At 32.9% G+C, this 16,227-nt stretch overlaps 1 protein-coding gene across 3 annotated transcripts in view; it reads right to left on the bottom strand.

Moving 5' to 3' along the window:
* Positions 1 to 16,227, bottom strand: part of LOC148603241 (5'-AMP-activated protein kinase subunit gamma-1-like) — a 215,845-nt gene that overhangs the window by 181,618 nt on the left and 18,000 nt on the right. The window contains exon 1 of one of the 3 annotated variants that reach the window (XM_088552483.1): positions 5,264 to 6,320. The exons of the other annotated variants lie outside the window; for them this stretch is intronic. Within the exon in view, the coding sequence (XP_088408609.1) occupies positions 5,264 to 5,416 (153 nt within the window). The 5' untranslated portion in view covers positions 5,417 to 6,320. Of the gene's footprint in view, positions 1 to 5,263; positions 6,321 to 16,227 lie in introns of those variants that run through there. 3 annotated transcript variants of the gene reach the window in all.

Here is a 16,227-nt window from a genome sequence, read left to right as displayed (position 1 = left end):
TATAGAAATATATAGTTGTTCTTGATGAACTAATGGAACATTGTGGTTTCTTTCTTTCACATCACCACTAACAAAAGTTCTATGTAGATAAAATATTGTAGGATTGTCATATTTTCATTCATTGCCAACCAATTTTTTGCCATTAAAACGAGCTAAAGTATTTAGCACTGTGTAAAGAACATAAGCATGTAACAGGTATTAAGTAGCAGTCATTATAAAAATCAGACAGGAGGTGAATCATGCAAATTCACTTTTTATTTCTTATTCAGAAACATTTACAGACCACATAATTTGTCTTTCAGTTGTTGCACTTTTGAAATAAAAAATTATATAGTTTGAGTATGAAATTGCCATTTTAAAAGAGTTATCGTTCCTGAATTGGTTTGATTTGGTTTATTCTAATGGAAGACATATGTATGGTTTTCTCAAATATACATATCTACATACAGAATGGACTATTATTGCTTAAAAATACAGCTTTCTTCTACCTTGAAAAGTATCATTTGTTCAGTGGGTTTTTCTAAACCATGAATCACATCTACTATAGGCGGTGTCTGAATTTTATATGGACTGGTATTTAAAATGAAAATAATTCAGAAATAATAATTTTGTAAAAAGAAGATATATGTGTAAGGATGATTCAAGGGGCAGGTTGGGATGACAATTACCAATAAATACTAATTGGCCTCACCATACCTGTTCACCTTTGGAACAGCTCATGCAGAAAGTTACCCCCCCTCCCCCTACTATAATATATAAAATATGGTAATTGTAATTAAAAACCTTCCACAAACTTACATTTTTTATGTGGGTGATTCTAATTTTGGCCTCACACTGAATACATAGACCAAACATTACAAATTGTATAAGGTATGGTTTAGCTTATAAATACCGGAAGTAGTAACTGTTTCTCCATCTCAATGCCAAACTATAGCAGTTATTAGCATTGACCTTACTCTACCTACTTACCGCTGGCTACATTAAAGACTCAGCTTATTAAGACATAACACTAAATATATCAGTTTCTGTTTATAACGATTTCAGGTTGAAAACAAATATATTAGGCTATATCGTTAAGCATTCTCCAGGGAATGGGAAGTGCAGACAGAGTTTTCAAACTGATTTGATAAGGTGCATCATAAAAATTGCTCAATCATAAAAATTTGAGTAGCACTTTAAAGGAATTGCAACTTTACGACACTTTTATAAATGTACTTTCATAGAGGATGGTTTTAGCTTTTTATTGTGTGTGCAGTAGTTTATTGATTCTTTCTATTTCAATGAGTTTGTAAAGTACAGTGATATTCAACACCCAAATCTAATTAAAATCTAATATCTATTTCCCCCTTATATCATGCCTGCTCCTAGAAGCACACTATCTTACTATTTGTATTTGTACAAGAGGGAGCGGCAATTACCAGATTTTATCTGCATTAAATTGATTCAACCCCAAATGTTAAAAGAAATATAATAAAATTAAAACCATGTTCAATTTGGAATCTAAATATTTTTAATTCTATTTTTCACATCAATCTCTTCCTAACAAAATCTTATTCTCTGAATAAAAAGTATAATTAACAATATCTAAAACAAGAATGAATATAGTGAATATGTCAAAGAGGCAACAACTCCACTGGGATGTAGAATGTTACCCTTAAAGGTCACCCATGGGTCTTCAATGAACAATAATGAAACCCCCACACTACAGGGCAGACTGCAGCTAGTACCAAAACAACATTATACACAGGTACAGAGAAACAATTGCCCCTATACACTCCAGCAACATAAAAGTAAACTGAAAGTGAAAACAAAACAAGACATACAGAGGCAAGAAATTCCTGACTTGGGATAGGCACAAAAAATGTGGTGGCGTCTGAGTATTTTGGTATGATCACAACCCTCTACCTTTTAAACTGTGGCAAAAAATATTCCACTATTAGGCACACTTAAAAGTCAGTTCAACAAGCATTATGAGAGTACTGCAAAACAATACATAGTCCCCTACCACTGACCCAAATAATACCTTGGATCATCAAGTATAAATGCCAAACTGATAAAATGACCTTGATTTTGAAACTTTGGGAAAAATCAGCAAAGGGAAACAAATGTATACTTGATCTGTAACTCACATAGCAAAAATCATCTTAATATCTGCAAGCATTTAGAAAAAAAAGGGCAGAAAAAAGTAAAATTTCGGTAGTTTTTCATGGGCCATAACTCAGACAAAAATCAGTGTGAGTGGAATGAAACATAAACTTGTTCTTAAACTCATAAGGGTAGACTCACATACCAAAAATCAGCTCAATATCTGCAAGACTTTAGAAAAAAAGTGTGGAAAACATTTTTTCTGAACAGACAGACAGATGGACTGATAGATGGACCAACAGATAGAGGCTAGGATGGACAGAGTGCAAATCTAAAGTCTCCTTCAGCCAAAGCTGATAGGAGACTAAAAAGGACCCCCTGATAAAATGAATGGATTAGTTCTTTAGCCAAAACGGATTGTTATTGCGCTGTCATCTAGACTAGGGTCTAAGGTTTAATCTTTAGTGGTGCAATGCTTGCCTTCGCTATCTGGAAGCCTGGGGCTAGTAAAAATTTATTTGGGTGAGTAAAATGATGTGTACTGTTCTTGTTTCAAGCTACATTTGTAGTTGAATCCTATACAGTCCTATAATATCTGGGCTAGATGTTGAGATTTTTTAAGGGAGGGACTGGTGGAGGGAGGTATAATTCTGTAAAGTTAATCTTGCTCTCCTGTTGCAAAAAGTAAAACAGAAGAAAACTAATAAGCCGTTGATTAAAAATGTATGCAATTTTTTTAACCACTGGGCGTGATTTAATTTTTGCCAGAGTTTTCCCACCATTTTACATTTCCAAGGTTTCTACAGATTTCATGGGATTAAATGATTCTTCTCAAGCCTATTCTTGATTTGAATTATTTCTCCACTCTCTATGGTAAAATTAAGATTTTAACATGCTCAATAAACTGAAGAAATATTTTAAAACACTCATTACTGAAAGAGAATCTATACATATGTGATGGCCACTACAAGGCTTGGGAATAGAAACAAAACAGAAAATCTTCATGCCTTAAAATTTTGTTGGTTGAACATTCTGACATGCTGACCCTTATTTGTCCAAAATTATGATTGGTTCCTTGTCTAAAAGTATCAGGCACACAGCGGAACAATGGTGATCCCTATTTTCAACCACATTACATACCTTGTCATTAACTAGATTCACAAAAGAATTTTAGTTTTTGAAAGCTATGAACTTCTTAAGCAGCCTTTACTTAATTATGACTGGGTCCTTGTCTAAAAGTATTACACTGACCATGGTCATATAGTTCATTAAAAAAAGAATGGTGACCCCTATTTTTAACCATATTATATGCCTCGTCATTCACTAGATCAAAACAGAATTATTATTTTCTTAAGAGGCAATTAAGAGGATTAAAAGGATTGATATTCACAAATCAAGGATTAAAAATTCCATTTCGTAAACTGGGAATTAATTAAGACTTGCACCAAAAACAAAAAAAAAACACAACTTGTTCTAAGCAAGTGTTCTACGCCAAGGTTTGCGATTAGCTGCACTTTATTTTGATATCTAACAAGACTCTTTTATACTGTATAACTTTAAATACATTAAAGTTTTGTCAAAAAACTAAGACATGTTTTAATACAAGTACTACATTTCTTCTTTTAATGAAATTAATAAATCACGAAGTCATGTTAACACAGTTTATCTTAAAATTTTCAAAAGCATTGCATACTGTAGATTGAAAGCCTCTTTACTTTTCACTCTTTGCAGATAAAGTACCTGTAAACATTCCCTCATAGGGAAGCATAATCTGCAATGCCTTTAGATTGGGACAAATATTACTAAGTTTTGAAAAAAAAAGAAGTCTGATCAAGAACATATGGAAAAACATATATAGTTGCCAACCTATAATTTTATACATTTTGTATATCAGGGAAAAGAAGAACAGTTAACTTTTTCCTTTAAAACTTAAAACTATTTTCATCTGGGTTAGTACCTGAATGGTTTGAAATAAGTTATTTAAAAGTATCCACAGCTCCAATAAATCAAATATTTGAAAATGAAGTCTTCCGCTTTCCACTGCTCTAATCAGACAGTAAACCAGTCTTTTGGGTTGGTGAGTTACTTCCCTTTACTTAAAATTAAAAAAAAAACCAAGTCAAAGTTGGAAATATGAAAAAGGACTATTATAGATGATAAACAGTCTACAATGACTGTGTGAATAGTAAACTTATTAGCCAGCATAGACCCACAGAAATTTGTCTTAGACTACACAGAAGATGTTAGGGTGCAATGTGGCAGGACGGCCTACCAGCATTGTAGTAGGTAGTGAGAATTAAATAGACAGTTAAGTGACTAAAGGATTAATTCTTTAGCCGAATCAGTTTGTCGCTGGCTTGTCACTGAGCGGACTAGGGTTTGATCCTCAGTGGCGGAGTAAAATTTTTTGAGTCAATTCATGCTCTCCCATTACATTTGGCGCCCAACTAAAAAACCCACAGGGTTTGGTTAGCTAATGAGCTAGTGTTGGAGTCGCTCATGATACGAAGACTCTTAAGGTGGGGGAAATGTGGCAGGATGGCCTACCTGCATTGTAGTAGGAAGTGAGATTTAAATAGCCATTTAATTGATTTGGCTAAAGGATTAATTCTTTAGCCGAATCGGTTTGTCATTGGCTTGTCACCGAGCAGTCTAGGGTTCAATCCTCGGTGGCGAAGTATAATTTTGTGGGTCTAATCAATTTCACTTGAGATGAAGTGTCAAAAAATATAGGCTGCATAAGTTAGGACCAAAGAATTTCTTTTTGGAAATAAAAAATCATGACTTAGGGCCTGATGTCACAAATTCTCAGAATTTAAGTCTTATGGCACTGGGACACAGGCCCCAGTTTCTATCAGGGCCTGGTTCCTAAGTACTACAACACAGAGTACTTAGAGGGCAAGGCACTGTCTGAAACAGGGCCTGTCCACTGGGACCTGAAATACAAAACATGAATTCTTTTTCTCAATTCTAGGGGACATATATACACTGACCCCTCTTTTAGTTCACAACAGCATGTAGAATGGTCAACATGGACCTTTGTAGACTATTTCTAGGAATAACATATAAAAAGGGTTTAGTGGTCAACCACTTATTTCACATGTTATTAATAGTAGAATGTTAATATTTCTCTGGGAAGGCATTAAATTAAAGAAGTACATGTAATGTTAAATCTTACCCTTTCAGATTTAGCCTTGACCTTGGAATCGTTCAGTGGTACGCACATCATACTATCTGATGGATGACTGTGGTCTGTTACAACAAACTTTGGCACTTCAGGGATTAATGGTCGCATTGATATAGTTTTAATGTTATTCCTTTGAGTACTCATAGTTTTGGTCAATAAATTTCAAAACATAAAAAAATACTTCCTTTTGTTAAAATAAAGCTTAACAAAAACCAAAGTACAATATTTCAAATTAGAGAAATTATTTCCTGTTGAATATATAGATAATTCCTGAATAATTGTAAATATGTCACAACCAAGGCACGGTGGTAACAGTACTCTAAAACACAATCTAAAACTCACACACCTTTGTCAAGAATTGAAACATAAATAGAGTCTGATATCCAGTTTCCTTATTAACTCCTCACAAATAAAACATGCTATTCAGCTATTAATTATAAGTCACAGAGATCTCCTAAGTCTGTCAAATACAGACCACAGACTACTGCTCAAATCACCAAATTGTTAATAGTTAATTGAGTCCTAATCATGCAACAAGCACCTTGTTAGATCACTTCATCAAGTACATTTCATCAACTGTTTTAAGTCCTACTTTCATAACAGAGGAATGAAATTTTGGATTCCAATTTAATTTTTGTTACACTTAACAGGATGTTGCATAACAAACTTCTCACAAATTGTACAGTTTTAATATTCAACTAGTAGTGCATGAAAACTTTTTAAAATTTCAATCAAAATAACTAAATAGTCCTACTTTTATCTGATCTCCTTTAAACAGTACAACAGCTTCAGCTATATTATCAATAATTTCTAAAATAAAAATAGCTCAATGAATTTTAACAAATGATCCACATGGCCAATATGACCTCACGATTTTCTGCTGACCACAGTTTTAGTATTGTTATAATATACAGTACAGGAAACAATACAATAATAGACAATGAGATTATCCTATACTGGAGAACTGTGATTTAATTAATTCAATACATTCTCAACTGGATCAACCATATCAACCATGTAATTCTGTGTTATCTCATTAAGTCCCATTAATTCCACAATTATGAACCAACAGACCTGTTATTTACTAAAACCAACTAAAATGACCTTCAGAATTATTTGTCAACAGATGCAAATAGAAGTTTTCATAAACTATGATGACATCAATGATGTTTTTAGCACTACATAAACTTGTCCATCCCATAAATATTCAATTCAAATTCATGAAGAACCGTGTATGATTTTCAGGTCTTTTCAAAACACTCCAATGACCTTGAATTCAAAGTTATGCCAAATAACATAAACAATTAATTACGAAATTTCAATAATTCATTCTGATAATAAAATAAAATCCAAAGAACTTTAAAATGAACTGTGTCTGATAACACTTGTTTACAGTACTGATTAATATCACATGGTTGTTCTTCATTATTTTTCTCTTTACTTCTAATCTTTTAAACAGTTCAACTATCCAAAAAGGTAATTCCATAAATCCCTTTATAAAACTATCAGGATCTTAATCACTATTTCACTTTCCATACAAAGACTGAAATCATTATCAAGTTAGTTGAAACAGGTATTATTTTTCCCACTTCATATCTCTCCAAATCATTAAAAATGTATAGTCCATTATCCCACTAACAGATTGCTGTATCTTTCCAAGCGGCCAACGAGAAAGTTTCTGTACCTCGATAAAAATTTACTAATGTTCATTTTTTATCACACGTTGGGATTATAGTTCCAGACATTTTACACTCAGTCCTCAAACCAATAAAATATGACAAGCCATCCAATATCTATCTCAGGTGCCTTTAATACCTATCTATTGACCTGACATAGTTGTATAAGCAATCATCAAGATGTAACTAATTGACCAGAAAACACTCAATGATAATTGATGGCTTCTTGTTACCTCCTCTATCTGTCATGATTCTGGATCAGACAGAAAAAGAGATCTTTGGTCCAGAGATTCAAAAGGTCCATTGGACTTCAATGTTATGTCAACAAGAATTTAGTCCTCTACAGTAAATAATGCAATTCCTACATTGATTTACACATAATATGATTGTTAATTGGTCGATCATACACTGAATTCATTATAATAATATTATAATAATGATAATAATACTTTATTTCAAGAGGGTTACACAGTTAGTTTACAACTAATCTTCCCTGAGGCCCTCACACAAAAACCAAAATATCAAGTTAATTTCAATGCCACAAAATGAGTACTACTAATTAATACATAACTGCATGCCAACAAAGTTATCATTTTACATTAGAGTACATGTCAATACAGTTGGATTATTCTTTTGCCTGTTGTTCCATTAGGAAGATTTTTAATTTTTGCCTAAAAATACTTATTCGTTTTACATTCAGACCTGACCTTAAGTTATTTTTATTGAGTTCCCATTTTTACCATTTTCAAAAGGATTCAAAGGATTCAAAAGGCAATCAATTACACAGAGAAACTCCCAACTAAGAACATGAATATATAACGCATATAAATATAGGGCATTAGTGGAACATTAAGTGATATCCTGCTACATAATGATGAAAAAATGTCTAAAACAGCCAAACTAGAAAACAACATTTTGGATTTTGCTGAAAATTAAATAACCTGTATTTACTAGTCCTAAACAACTAAGCAAAGTTTCCAAAAAGTCTGGGAACTGTTAGGGGACAGACTGGCGGACATGCGACTTTTCGGAGGGTATCACATAAAAATTTGCCACTTGGTACAGCAAGGTATAAAAAAAAAATGTGTGAGCAACCCAGAATCCACTTAAAACTGGGAGCATGGATTAGGTACACCTGTAGGATAAGTGTCCTCTGCATATCTAGAACCCCACCCCCCTTAACTTGGTCGAGGAAGACAAACATGGAGTTCCACACAGTCTTGCTACTAGGTTTACCTCTGCACTTATGGGAAAGCTACAATACAGAAAGTTGATGCTGGATAGCCAACAAGAAGTCACATACCAAATTTGAAATCAGTCAGTCCAGTGGAAGCAGATTTTGCATTTTCATTCTATAAAGTCCAACAAAACAGGAACTCAATATCCAACATTCACCAAAGTTGGTTACAACATATGCCTAATCTATACAAAGCCTGACTTGTATACATATGATGAACTTGTTGGGTCTGGTTTTTCTCATTATATTTCCACATCTTTACATGTACCAAATTATTTACAGATTCACTGGATCTTGCAATCAAAACATATAGAATCACTTTCATAGCACCTGTACATTGTGCATTTTCAAATATCATAGCAACGAAATAATATTTACAATACTTTCAAATAAATGTAATTAAACTTAACATACATTTCTTATGATGTCATGAAGTTTTACACTAATTTTATTTTTATTGTATCTCCTTAAATGACAACTAATTGATATTTTGTTTTAAATTTTTACTTACATGTATTTATCTAACATTCAAATTAACTCCTCTATAGGAAATAACAGTTAAGATAAAACCACGTAGAGGCACTCAAATTGAAGGTCAGTTTGTTAAGTTCCACTGAATAATAAACAAGAGTTTTTACCTACAATAACTTATGTGTTTCTTCCTCATGTCATAGCTTAATATGAACCTTTTTGCCAGAAACCATCTTTAAAAATATAGAGTTGGTCAGTGTTTTGTACACCATTATCTTGTTTAAATTTCCAAATGCAATAGTCACAAAATTCGTAACTTACATAAGACGTGAAACAAATGAACAGATGTACAGACTCTTTCAGGGGCAATCACTTTAACAAGAGTCCACCTACAATTTAGATCCATTAAATACTTTATAGGACTTATCATAAGGATATTTTCATTAATTGAAAGTTTTTTTTTCTATCTATAACAGTTTCAAGACATAGTCTAATAACAGCGAAAAGTGTCATTTGCCTTTCAACTGCAAGAACTCTGTAAAGGAGTCATCTTTCTTCAACTTACTGTAAATGTATTGATTTTCGCACTTGCTAATTTTAGCAGATTCTCTCAAGTGAGAATAATCCTGGGTATCAATTTTTGCTGTTTAAAAAAAGATTAGTATTACATAGTGTAAAAAAACAATTTCGCAAGTACTATTTTTTGCGCTTTTCAGTCCACTGTGAAAATAGCGAAAATTTTTTACGTTTATACAGTAATTCCTTGCAACATCTACCTGTTTTTTTTTTATAGAAGTGGTTAGGAGCAATACTTGCTTAAAATTATCCTGAGTATCCATTTCACTGGCTTATTTCAACGTTAATTTTCTAGTCAATACCAGAAAAGATCAATCTAACAATCATTTAGTGTTACTGTTGAAAGAGTTGAAAATGTCAAATTGACTCCCTGCCTGAATTTGACAAGTTATGGGATAAAAAGTTTAAGAATTTCAGATTAATGCTTTTGTAATGATGCATACTTAAGCTAACACTGTTTTTCAATAATCATAAAATTATCACAGATAGTAGCATAACACGTTTACTCTGTATGTTCAATCATAGTAATTTCATAAAGCCATGAAATACTATCCCTAAGGAAACTCTTTACAAAGTATAGGCATCAAATAGATTCTTATTTAAACTGTAATTTCATTATAATACAAAATTATGGCACAATATCTTTTGACAAAGGGAAAGCAGTAAAAGCTATTCATTGATTAAAACTATCACTTTTCCATCTTTTATTGGAAGTTGACAAAAGGGCAAAAAGTTCTCTATAAATAGCTATTTGATCTATTTGGTCCACTCACTGGATTGCAGTCCTAAAATTATGAGATCATTTGAATTCATTGCAAATGGTTGTAGTCAAATCTAAAACTAGGTTTGTAATTAAAAAAGGATGACTTCAATGAATAAAAGGGGAAATAACTGGAAAACTACATAATGACCATAATATTAGTGAAAATAGATATTTTTGAATCTCAAGAAATTTAAATAAAAAATCAAGCATTTGTCAGCTATTCATAATCCAATTGTCGTGATTGTCATGGGTAGGCCAAGCCACGAGATTTAGTTCCCAACCAAAAGGAGAATCCCATTGATCTGTATACTGAAAACCTCAAAACCATGACTTCTAGAAACCACAAAAATTTGTATCCACGAATTAAAGTACTTTTACAGTACATTGTATACCATAGCTTATTTTACATCAGTCTTGGAACATTAAAGGGAATCAATTCCATAAGGCCACAAGTTTTATGCTTGCTATTTTAAAAGATCAAGGACACTAAAGCACATAATGTCATGTTTTGGTTGCTGGTTTAGTAACAGGTTAAACAGACCATTCAAAGAAGAAAAATCTTACATTACATAGTACTTATTATCAAGGGATGGCATTCCATATTCCATGAAATAATCACTGTTAGTCTCAGGCAAAAGATATCATATTGCTTTATTTTTTTTAAACTTACCATGGAGGAGTCATTTCCCAACCATACAAAGACATACAGAACTGTCATGAACTACTTTACCTGGCATAAATTTCACATGAGTGACTGGAAATGGATTTTTTTTACCCCTGTAACAGTAATAATGACAAAATGGAGAAATGGAAAACTTATCATAATGGGATTTTAAAGAACAAAAAAAAAGGAACAAAAGGGACTGCCCTCAGGTGTGCGAGACTATACATTCTTTGGGTAAATAAAACTCCAAAACCCACGGCCAAAGACTGTCTTTACCAGGACTGTTCTCCATCATATTGGAAGCCTTTTCTCTTACAGACAAGACTTAAACATCCGTAAGGATTATGTCAATGAACCAATCCTACCAAATTGAGCTGAAATCTGCCAAGAATATCGTACAGAAATTTAATGACAAAATACTGCTTAATTGTAGTACTCATTACAGCCAACAACATGTATGGTTTAGATGAATCTGTAATAGGAGTAAAATCAAATAGAACATGGTTCAATTTATAATTATATTGTTTATTTATATAGAAATGCAGGTTTTTTTGTACATGTACCATTATATGCTGTAAACCTTATACATTGATTCCCTGTATCACATACCTAGTCCTACCCAGTGTCCCAACTTAACTCAGAACAAATTTGATATACATGATATAATGAACATAATATGTCAAACCTACATCACATGCCATATAACTTGAGGCTCCTATATCATCCCAAAGGTCTGGGGGTGTGATATAGGGTATTTGACATAGGTTAGGGGTGTGATATAGGATATGTGATATAGGTCTAGGGGTGTGATATAGGGTATGCAATATAGGTCAAGGGGTGTGATATAGGGTATGTGATATAGGTCTAGGGGTGTGATACAGGGTATGCAATATAGGTCAAGGGGTGTGATATAGGGTATGTGATATAGGTCTAGGGTGCTATAGAAGGTGGTCAAGGGGTGTGATATAGGGTATGCAATATAGGTCAAGGGGTGCGATATAGGCAGTGATTTTCCTACTGTTTTTGGGAAGGGACCTGGGGCCGATGAAATTGGGAAAAAAAGCGTGTAAAATCACTAATTTGGGAAATGATAAATAAATGAGGAACACAATACTTCCCTCAGTATTGAAGAGTGCAGATCTCCTTTGGAAGACAACTTGGATACAACAGAGACTAAAGAAAAGTTTGTACATGTACATCTCTCATCAAAAATTTATCTTAATAATGCATATTGTTTTCCTTTTTCATTAGTTTCAAACATTAAGAAAACATTTGTCATTTGAATCATTTAATAGTGTATTAAAATTTAAGTTTTCTTTCATGTTGATTTTTTTTTAAGCCAAATGAATCCAATTTCCAACATTTAGCACTATTAGCTGAGCTCAGTTTATTTTTAAAAGAACTTGGACTTATGAGACATCGCCGCACCAGTAATTGAATTTCCCAGTCAGAAATATTTTATTGAAGTAATGTACGGGTCATTTTTCAGCTTGTCTTTTTAACTTTTTTTAGTTCCCTTCAAGCGCAACGACGACACAGAATCGAATAGATTGCAATGCAATCATAATGGCATTGATGGCATAAGGAAAACTAACGAAACACCCAAAAGATGATCCAAATGTAAATAAACAAAGTATGATAGGGAAGAAAAAAACCAACACGATCACGATCTCAATGCGACCGGACATCTATTGACAACTGGGAATTTTACAACCAACTATTGGGATTTTTAAAGCCTTTTTCTCACTGGGAATGGGGCCGAAATTTTGACCTAAAATAAGGGTTTGAAAATCACTGATAGGGTATGCAATATAGGTCTAGGGGTGTGAAATAGGGTATTCAATATAGGTCAAAGGGTGCAATATAGGGTATGCAAGATAGGTCTAAGGGTGTAATATACAGTATGGGATATAGGTCTAGGGGTGTGATATAAGGTATGTGATATAGGTCTAGGGTGCTATAAAAGGTATGCAATATATTCTAAATATATATAATTACGTACTGTGGAAAAGAAAACAACACAGTCATACCGAAAGTATTAATAAATTGTCACGTCTTTGAGGTTCAATTCTACCATATAATTCATATCTGCAAGTCATCAATATATAATAACCTTCCGCACCTAAAACTTACAATTATAATATTGATAGGCAGCAAAGAATACAATTTGTCAACTAAGATCGAATAGTTGTCGCGACAGCAACAGAATTTACATAATAGAATAATCGTGGAGAGTTCTCAGTTGTCACAAGCTAATAGGTTCTGACATGCAATAACTGTACACATGTGTATTGGGTGTGTTGTACTTTGGTGAGCAAGTTCATTTACTCAACTTCACACATTTTCTTTTAAAAAAATAGGCAAAACCCCCAAAAAGTAACTTGTCAAATAAACACAAAAAAAATAATATACAGAAACCATGTTCAACATAAATAATTGAATGACTATATTTTACAACATTTGGAAACATTTCATGAATCTTAGGGGCAAGTAAACTGTATTCATTACTGGTACATGTGTCTCAAACTATTTCTTAAACACTCTGAACAACTGAATAATAGGGAAACAGATCTGTGATGAATAGATCATCGGATGGATTAATGGACTACATCTATAGCTATAGTGTCAGACAGAGTTTGTTTTTTAACTCATATTTATTCCCATTCTAATCCCACAATAAATTAGGTAAACAGGTCATGTTGGGTATTTTAAAGCACGATTTTCACTTTCATGTAACCCTTTTTTTTCTTTGATTTAAATCCATAAAATCTTTATCAGAAACAAATAAACAGGAATACTAAGCCAATATATCATTCAGAATAAACAGGAATACTAAGCCTATATATCATTCAGAATTAAATGTAAGTGTTTGTAAGAATCAGGCAAAATGGAAAGATCAGAAACATGCATTTCAAAACCTCACTGATCTGACAATGTAATATCACTCAATAATACTTTCTTTACCTGAAAAGACCATTATATCATATCTTCATTACTAGCTTTCCTCAGAAATTTTTTAACAGAATGTTAGAAAATGAGGTTTTTGACAGTTATCTGCCCTTGAAATGTTCATTTTCAGTGAAATTATACTCAATATTAATGCACCAATATGATATGAAAAATATTGTCTATTTTCTTTGATTCTGATGGTGCCACTGCCTGATTCTTATAGAGACAGATACTTAATTCAGATTAAACAGATTGGCAAACTATATTCTTATCATAGTGTGATTTAGTTAAAAAATCAGTAATCAAATACAAATGGTAATCATAAATCAAGAAAAGTATCCCATGATATGGTCAAAACCTGAGAGAAATTAAGCACACTAAAAAATGCCAAACAGCACACAGCATCTTTTAAGATCATAGGAGTACAGGACAGTATTACACAAGTATTGAACAAAATAGCTTTCCTATTTGTACTTTTATTGCTAACATAATAAAACACACTAAAAATGCCAAACAGCACACAACATCTGTTAAGATCATGGGAGTACAGGACAGTATTACACAAGTATTGAAAAAAAATCGCTTCCCTATTTGTACTTTTATTGCTAACATAATAAAAAGGGTGGAACAAGTTGATAAAGTTTTTAAGTGATCATAGATGCTTTCTTCATCTGTGTGAAGTTGATTTTAAAAAAAATGTGTTGATAACCAGTAGAGAATTAAAAACATTTGCTTTTTCATACTAAGAAAGATAACTCTAATTGAAAAAATACAATTAAGTTTGGAGATTTTTATTTGATCAAAAACTATTTTGTGAATATTTGATCCAGATCCTATCAAATGTACTCCATGCAAGCTGTAAAAAGGATAATCATCAGTAATTTAATAACTCATATTAGAATTAATATCAGTTTTTGAATTTGGCAACAAGTTTAATGCAGTCAAAGCAGGCAAGATCATGGCTGGTTTCCCTCTGAAAAATTATTAAGTGTTCAATTTTCCCCCCCAAAAAAGTGTATTTTTTCTACTATTAAAATGATAACAAAAGTCTGCACTGCATACAAACAGTAATTATTCCATTTTTTTTTCTGTTTTGTTTTTTCAAGTACACCTATTAGTATGTGGTCTTTGTCTTAGTCCTCATCTTTATATGTATCTTTCTTTGTATCTGAGTAAATAAGAAATCCAATGTTTCAATCTGCCCTTAAATAATCTGCCCTTAAAGTAACCTAACATAATTTGCATCCATGCACATCTACATATGATGCTTAACCTTTCTATGAAATCTCATTCAAATCAATTTAGCAAAGATTTTGGAAGATTTGTGCTAACTTGGTTTTTACTTGTAAAAACCCCTAAATTGGGTACTCTCCATATTAAAGCATAGGACAATTATACTTTTCCCTCTTATATCATCCAGTAACCTATAACCACTCTATGATCTACTTCATTGCACTCTTCAAAATTACAGGATGTAATAGAGCAATCAGGAGAACCAAGATTCTAGTGGTAATTAAAAGAACGTAATCCAGGGACAAAGACCAGACGCGGAAAACAGACATACACAACAAAGAACATAAAGTAACCAAAATAATACATACAAAGTAAACAAAAGTAAATGAGCAACTCTGACTCCATTAAAAACTGGGAGCATAGACCAGGTGCACCTGTAGGGAAACACCTGCCAAGTTGCTCATAAAAAGTCAAGTCTAGGGTAGATGAAAGAGGAAAGGAAAACTATGACATGTTGAACAAATCAGTTATCATTGTGCCGATGGATACACTTCACATGGCATGAGCACTACTATAATTACAAATCTGTGAAGCTGTTTCGATTTTATTGTACTAATTAGCATATAGAGGTGGTGTAGTATTGAGAATTAGTAGGGGGAAGCATGGCCGATTGGTTAAGGTGCTGGACTTGTAATCATGATGTTGACACAGGGTTCATGTCACACATGCGTCCAGACTTCCAGGCACTTACCCTAACATCAGGGTTTCACTAATTTCCCACCCCTGAATTTCAGACTTTCCTCCCTTGCAAGCCTGGCAACTATGCACGAAGCTCACATAAGCCAAACAGTTGTGAATCTTGCCATCATTTAAAAAGCTCTTCAGAACTTATGTTGACTGCTGACTTGTACACACGTGTATTGACCAATATAAAATAAAATTTACTTTTACCTTATCCTTAGTGAGACAGAGGGGAAAAAGCTTTGAAACAGTAAAAATATCCTCTGAGATTGTCTCCCTTCATGCATATCACATTGATGCCTTACCTTCCTATAAATTACATCAAAATCCATTGATCAGTTACAAGGAGAGACAGACCAATACACAAACAGGGTGATTCCAGCCAATATGTTCTTGTAAGTTGTCTGGTGTTCTTAGGATTAAGTTGTACAACAAACTCCAGTAGTAAAGGATGGACAAAAAATATGCTGTAGTTCTGCAAATTCTAAAAGCTTACAAGATTCAGACATCTCAAATAAGCATAGAAAAGACAACCACAAAATAGAAAAATTCTATACCATCTTTTGTTTTTTGCTTATGCTTGGGTATTTGCTTTCAAGTAATTGTCACTTGGTTGGTTCATTTATCATTGTCAGTAGAGATATA

Source organism: Perna viridis, chromosome 11, assembly GCF_037379345.1.
Source record: "Perna viridis isolate PV_CMFRI_1.1 ecotype Kerala chromosome 11, ASM3737934v1, whole genome shotgun sequence".
Taxonomy (NCBI): domain Eukaryota; kingdom Metazoa; phylum Mollusca; class Bivalvia; order Mytilida; family Mytilidae; genus Perna; species Perna viridis.
Note: the sequence above shows the minus strand (reverse complement) of the source record. Positions and strands in the feature narration are given on the sequence as shown.